The sequence below is a fragment of the Hordeum vulgare genome, chromosome 3H (genome assembly GCF_904849725.1).
Source record: "Hordeum vulgare subsp. vulgare chromosome 3H, MorexV3_pseudomolecules_assembly, whole genome shotgun sequence".
Taxonomy (NCBI): domain Eukaryota; kingdom Viridiplantae; phylum Streptophyta; class Magnoliopsida; order Poales; family Poaceae; genus Hordeum; species Hordeum vulgare.
The window spans coordinates 178,144,633-178,152,104 of record NC_058520.1 but is presented as its reverse complement, the minus strand read 5'-3'; the positions used below and the strand labels follow the sequence as shown (position 1 = coordinate 178,152,104).

The 7,472-nt window shown below is 46.4% G+C and overlaps 1 protein-coding gene across 2 annotated transcripts; it reads left to right on the top strand.

The window, feature by feature from the left end:
* Positions 1-2,110: 2,110 nt before the first annotated feature.
* Positions 2,111-4,976, top strand: LOC123443418 (transcription factor STKL1-like). 2 transcript variants are annotated; one of them, XM_045119771.1, is made up of 2 exons: positions 2,111-3,818; positions 4,758-4,976. In XM_045119771.1, the coding sequence occupies exon 1, from the start codon at positions 2,225-2,227 to the stop codon at positions 3,785-3,787; it is 1,563 nt and encodes a 520-aa protein (XP_044975706.1). In that variant the 5' UTR covers positions 2,111-2,224; the 3' UTR covers positions 3,788-3,818; positions 4,758-4,976. The 2 variants fall into 2 exon arrangements, with proteins under 2 accessions (XP_044975706.1, XP_044975707.1); XM_045119772.1 differs by having other exon boundaries at positions 4,685-4,976.
* Positions 4,977-7,472: the final 2,496 nt, after the last annotated feature.

The following is a 7,472-nucleotide window of genomic DNA, read 5'->3' as shown; positions in this document are numbered from 1 at the left end:
GACGGGCGACGGAGCGGACGCGGAGCAGCTCCGGGAGCGCGAGGCGGATGAGGATCTCTGATGGGAGGATCACACCGGAGTCGCCGAGGAGAGGATAAGGTTTGGGTGGGGAGAGGGCTGTGGTCGCAGTGCACTGAGAGGAGAGGATAGGATCGGGTGGGGAGAGGGGGAGTGGGTGAGATTGTGTGGGGGGATCGGGTGGGGGGAGGGGGAGTGGGTGGTTCGGGTGCGTTTTTTTTTATAACGAGGTGGGTGAGATTGTGAGGTTTTTCTTTTTTCACGAAATTGTTAGGTTATTTTTTATAACGAGAGTGGGTGAGGTTTTTTTTATACCGGGAGTATGTTCTTATTTTTCTTTTTTTACCTTTTCTATGTCTACCATGTTTATTTGTACATTATGGAATATTTGATCCTATTTTGACTACTTCCTCCATTCCTAATTATAAATCTTTTTAAATTTTCGAATATAAATAACATATGGATCAAAATGTCTATATGCATCCGTATGTAGTGCATAAAAGACATATATTTAGTGATCAAAATGTCCATATGAGCAGGGAATTTTTGGTGTACGGTTATTCGTGTTTTGCACGTGCATGCTTTTAATCTCCCAAAAGACAAAAGCTAAAAAAAAACATTCGGCAGTATATCTCTCACTAATAATAAAGCAAATAGGGTTTCTGGTCTCCGTCATGGAAATTACCCCTAAAGTTTGCATAAATTACCCACCATGCCACCGGTACGTAATAGAAAACGTTTCACAAAGCAAAAAATCTTGTACTGGGCCGGCCCATGTAAAAACCTCCTATATTACGCTCTGCATGCTGGGAGAATATCCAGCACACTGTATGGGCCGGCCCATGCACTGGCGTCTGCTTTTAGTTCTGTTTATTTATTTATTCTCATTTTCGTTTTATTTTTTTATTTTAAATAGTTTAGAACTTCAAATAATCTTTAAATTTTTAATAAACTGAAAATTATAAATCAACATATTTAAAAAATAAAATGTTTGTTACTTCAAAAACTGTCCGGAGTTTTGTATAAAATGCTCGCATATACAATAAAATGTTGCAATTTTAAAAAAATATTTGTACAATAAGAAAAGTCCATGATTTCAAATACAATTCCATGTATTCAAAATTATTAGAGGCATTTAATAAAATGCTTTCTAATTGAAAATATGTTAATGCATTTAAAAAATGTCCTAAAATTTTAAAAATAGCTAATGCCTGTTTTGATAGTTTCTTTTTTTTATTTAAAATATTCCATTCCATTTTTGTTTATTTTTAATTTAAATAATTTAGAATTACATAAAATTTTACATATTAAAAAATAGGAAATTTGAAATAAAATGCTGACGAAAACATAATGTCCATGAATTTAATAAATATATTACTGATTTATAACAATGTCCATGAATTTAATAAATATATTACTGATTTATAAAAATGTTTGTTTATTTAGAAAAACTTCATGCGTTTCAAAAAATGTTTATGAATTTAAAATAAAATCTTCCAACATAAAAAATTATGTTCGCCTTTTCTTGAATTGGTCGCCAATTCAAAAGAAAATATTTAAACCCATTCGAAATATAAAAAATATTCATGATTTTTAGTAAATGCTTGTAAATTGTAAAAAATGTTCTTGATTTTAAAATTGTTTCCATATTTGTAGAATTATTCATGAAAGATCTAATTTATGTAGTTAAACATTACTGCTTGTAAGTCTTTGTGATAATATAACTGTGTGAATTTTGAAGAATTAACTGTTGGATGGATCGAATTATTATTGTATGTTTTCTAATTTTTTTTATTGAAATTCAGAATAAGTCTTTGAGTTACCAAGATTTTTGACAACCATGATATATATATTTTGAAAATGTAAAGATTGATTCAACTTGTGAATAAATTTAAAAGAAAAAACATTTCCTTGCATTTGTGCATAAAATTTCAAAATCAAACGATGATATGTGAACATAATGTGAACATCATCGTTGAAGATTATGTTTTTTTTTCGTAGCAACGCACACGGGACATTTTGCTAGTTTCTTAAAAGAAAACAAGGTGGCATAGGCCTACAAATTCCGTTCATGCCCTCGATGCTCCAACGCATTCACAGCGCGGCCACCGCGTCGCTGCCGTCTCCTCTTTTCCACGGTTCCACCTAACACCCTCTGCTCGCCACCCTCTCCGCCGCTCCTGCTCCCGAAACCCTAGCGGCGAGGATGGGCCGCAAGCGCCGCGAGCCGTCGCCGCCGCCGCCCCCGCCTCCGGAGGAGGAGTCTTCCTCCGAGGAATCCAGCTCCGCCGAGGAGGAGGAGGAGGAGGGGGCGGCGGAGGCCACCCCCACAACCCAAAATCCCCCCAGCCCCTCTTCCGCCGCCACGGCCGACGACGCAGACGCCGATTCGTCGGATGGAAGCGACGAGGAGTCCTCCGAGTCGGGGAAGATCGACGCCGAGGCCTTTGAGCTGCGCCAGATCGCCTCCTCCAACCCGCCGGCGGCTGCGGCTTCCGAGCTCGAATCCGACGACCACGAGCCTTCTCCGCAGGGCAAGGGAAAGAAGAGGGCTAAGGCTGGGGCGGATCCCTCTCCGTCCGGCAAGGCCAAGAAGGCTAAGGCCGGGGCGGCGGAGAAGGCACCCTCCGTGCTCACTCCTTCCAGTGAGGGTAAGAAGAAGCGCAAGGCCCAGCCGGAGAAGACTACACCGTGGAGCAAGCCTGAGAAACCTGGTCACCTCAGGCGCTGGACAGCCGAGGACGAGCTCAAGATCCTGGAGGCTCTTGTTCACCACGTCAAGGCCAATGGCACCCGTCCGGGCGCTGGTGAGCTTATTGCTGCGGTTGGTGGCAGCCTCGAAAGGAAGAACTGCACCAAGACGGAAATATATGAGAAAGTGCGAACTCTTAAGCTGCGCTATGAGAAAGCGGTGAGCACAGGCGCTCTGCCAGAGAAAGATGATGACCTCCGCAAGTTCAAGCTCTCGGAGCAAGTCTGGGGAGAAAATGCAAAGCAGGTCGCTGCAGCCACCATGGCCCAAAATGAGGCTGCTTCCTCAAAGAGCAAGAAGAAGGGGCAGACTAGCAAAGAGAAAACAGAGGGTTATTCAAAGGGTGGTACAGTGAAGGAGGACACCACCATTGCCGTCGATGAAAATGTCGGAACTTCGACCGAGCTTAACAAGGGGCAGGCCACCGAAGAGAAGGTAGACGAAGATAGCAAAGGCAGGTCATCAAAGAAAGCTAGAACTGCTGATACTCCTGCTAAGAGTAGAAAGCGGGTAAACCACAAGGAGGAATTGGAAGGCGATGCAAAAACTGGCACTGCAAAGGAGACTGTGGATACTACCGCTCAAAATGGTGGCACTTCGGTGAGGAGCAAGAGTGGAAAGTCTGACAAAGAGAAAGCGGATGAAGATGCAGAGAGCCCCACGCTAAAGGAGGATATGGCTGACACTCAAAATGCTGTCACCCTTGATCTGTTTAAGAAGGAAGGGGAAACTCATGACGAGAAAATGGACACTGATGCTAACGTGAAAGGCACGCGCAAAGGTTTTGATGAATTGCAGAAATTGTACCCTAACCTTACCTCTTTTGTGGAGGAGATCCAGGCCCAGCATCCATGTGGGGAGACACTGAAGAGAGTATTTGAGTTCATTAATGATGAGAAGGCATCTGCTTTGGAATCCAAGATCAAGAAGCAAAGAGTATCTGAGTTGAGGATGGAGATGCGCCGAGCTGACACAAAAAAGGAGGTGACCAACATATTTATAGGATTGCTGAACTAAGCCCTTCTGTTGTTGTCAACCCATTTATGCGGTATGCCATTCTACTTATGCCTGTGTTATTATGTTTTATCGTGATGATATAATGAAGATTCTCATATAACTCAATGTGAAACATCCTACTTCTCTAGTAGCCTAGTTTACTTCAAGTCTAGCTTTATATATCTGCAACCAATTTCCAACCACCCTAAATGGTTAGAAAGATTAGGCGGATGCATGTGAGTTGGAAGTTTGGGTGGACATATATCCAGTATAATTCTGTGCAGGCAGTGAGGCACACTGAATTCGTGGCAACTGAAAGTCTGTAACAAGGGCCAAGGGACATGAGATGGATTATGCATCTATTCAAACATGGTTCCACCGTATTGGGATACACCGTTTTTTTTTTTGCAGTACTGACTTGTAAATCTTCATCCAATTCTAGTGTCGGTTACTGTTATTGCATTGTGGGTGTCAACATTACCGTTATTGTATTATGGCTGTCATTTTAATGACTTACATTTAACCTTATGTCTCATTTTCGAGCAACTTATAAAGTTATATAAGACAATGGTTGATTAGTTAAGTGTATTTATTATCGTATTGACAACGTTTTTTTTCAGTAGCACTGCATTTTGGACAATTGTACATACGTTCAGAAAATTTGAATCTCTTGGATATCATATATTTTTGGCTTTCCCTTCAGTGTCCTAGAAAGAATAACTGTTGCATTTTTGTTCATGTTGGCCTCTAACTTTGAAAATATTCCCACCGTATTTGGTTAATAGTAAATATTCCCTTTTTTTTGCAAATGGTGATCCCAGAAGTGCACGTGCATCCATGCTTTGTTTTATTTCTGTGCACACTCCCTGTACTGAAATTGTATTTCTGTTGAAATAAGTGTGTATTTGCATGTTACAGCAATATATGATGTTCCGTTCCTGATCGAACTTCTGGTTTTGTTCGCTTTGATTGCCATGTTGCTGCTGGGTAGAAAAACCGATTGAAGTATCAAAAGGTTGCTTCAACGTGGAACTGATGGATGGGCGTGAGACATGGTGACGAGCTACTGTTGTGGCCGGCTATTATTTTGTTTATGGTTGGTGGTGGTCAGCTGACTCATACTGTCTTATGCCAGTACCTATGTTGGTGTCATGTCTAGAAAATGTGGCGTGGTACTGCTGACTATGACTTGAATTTCTGTTTCTTCTGCTCATTGAGTTGGTCTTCTTGGCTGTGTAATGTTGCTTCTGAATTCTTCGGTGGTGGTAGAGGCTGGAGGCCAACGATCAGTCGTATTGGCTTGGGTTGAGCCTTTTGACGTTCTACTAGCAGATATGTCCATGCGTTACAAGTGGGAGAAAAAATATCGTATGTTCATAGGGCAACTCCAACGGGCTGACCCAAACGGACAGCGATTTCGTTCGGTTTTTTGTCCGTTTGGATCGGCCAGACGGACACGAACATCCACTTCCGTAAATGGATCGGCTCATGCGTCCAACGGTTTTTGTCCGTTTGGATCGGCCAGACGGACACGAACATCCACTTTCGTAAATGGATCGGCTCATGCGTCCAACGTTGATCAGACTCATTTTTTGCCTGTGAGAAAAAAACATTAAATATCGATAATCCACGCGTTGCCTCCGTGTTACATTAAATTAAAAAAAAAAACTAAAACTGCGTCCATGCAGCCCTACGTGGCGGCGGCGTCGTTTTTGCCTGTGAGAAAAAAACATTAAATATCGATAGTCCACGCGTTGCGTCCGTGTTACATTAAATTAAAAAAAAACTAAAACTGCGTCCATGCAGCCCTAGGTGGCGGCAGCGTCGTCGTCGGGGTCGGTTAGGTCGACCAGCGTTGGCGCAGGGTCGGCCTAGGGGAATGCCGAGTTCTAGAGCGCAGCTGCCTGCGACTTCGTCGTCTGTCCCGTCGGCGCGGGCTGTGGTGGTGACGGTGGCAGCGCGAACACGCTCCTCCTCCTCTGCCTCCCGTTGATCCTCCCCCGAGCACGCTCCTCCTCCTCCGCCTCCCGTTGCTCCTCCTCCTCCTCCGAGCACCCTCCTCCGCCTCCCGTCGCTCCTCCTCCGCCTTCCGTCGCTCCTCCTCCTTCTCCAACTCCATGAACCGTAGGCCTTCGGCGCGTTCCGTCTGCAGGTGCACCGAGCTCCAGTGCTCGAGGTAGGTCTGCTCCTGCAGCGGGGTCGCGCCTAGCCAGATGGGTGGCGCGCTGACGAACTCCTGGACGCCGCCGGTCCACTGGTAGACCTGCCGTGGCAACGCGGGCTCGGGCTCCGGCGGAGGTGCCACGACGCAGTCGTCGGCGGCCAACAGTGCCATGGCCTCCGCAAGCTCCCGCTGGTACGCCTCCTCCTCTTCGGCGACGCACCGAGCTTCTTCCTCGCTGTCGCGGAGGACACCAGCGAGCGCCGCCTGGTAGGCGGCCTCAGCCTCCCGGTCCTCGTCGCTGACGATAGGCGGCGGCGGCGGAGGGCCTCCTGGCTGCACTTGGCGCACGCCACGGCGCGCTGCTCCTCGTGCTCCACCGCGAACCACACCTCCCAGTTGGGGGAGTCGGTCGCGTATGTGGGGTCTCGCCGCTACTCCGCCGTTAGCAGACACCGCCGCTTCGTCACCTCCTCCAAATGCACCCGCGTCGATCGCGGCACGGCCGACACTGGAATCCTCTCCGTATCCAGGTGCCAGCCGTGTGGCAGCGTGACGTCGGGGTAAGGGAGTGCAACGCGGTGCTCATAGTGCCACCGCGCTTGGTGCACCGAGACGCTCACGTGTTGGCGAGGCCGGGAAGAAGACGGCGGGGAGGTGGCGCGGGGCCTTGCCCTTGTTTGGGAAGCCGCCACCCATGGTGGGCTAGTGTTTCGGTCGCCGAGGAGGTGGCGAGGTGGGGACGGGGGCGGGTTCTAGAAGCGGGTGGCGGAACCCACCGCACGTTCGGAATAAAAAAGGCCGACCGCGGTCGCCGACGCGTGGGCCCGAGGATGTCGGCCGTCATAAATTAGGTTGACCGCGGTGGTTGAGGGCGGACACCGAGGGGGCGCATGCGCCCGCTTCGCTTCCGGGCCGACGCATTTCAGTCCTAAATTTGGACCGGAAATGGATCTGCGCGGACGCGAAGCGGACGCGTTTTGGCAATGGGTCGGCGCGTTGGGCCATCTTTTTTGTCCGCGCCGACCCAAACGGATGGCGGCGGACGAAATGGTCGCCCCGTCGAAGTTGCTCTAATAAGCTCATAGTATAATAAGCATTGCTCAAGACGCTTTACTGATCTACTCCTCCCGTTTCTAAATATTAGTCTTTTTAGAGATTTTACAAGGGGATTAGACACGAAATAAAATAAATGAATCTAAATTCTAAAATATGTCTATATACACCCGTATATAGTTTCCTAATGAAATCTTTTAAAAGTATAGTTTTCTAATGAAATTTTGTAAAAAACTTGTATTTAGAAAAGGAGTATATCCTTTATTTTAACATGGCGCTCCACCTGTGTCACAACTTACCCTCTTTCTTACCCTTGTTGATAGTGGTTGTGGTTTTCATTTAATTACAATATGTTTAAATGTTTTCATCCTAAAATGACGAGCTCGGCCACGACACAACACACCTGCCGTTGAACATCAAGAACGCAATGCTTTCCCAATCACCACCTCAATACCCAGCGGCTGTTGTTCCGTGGCTCTATTCCAGACC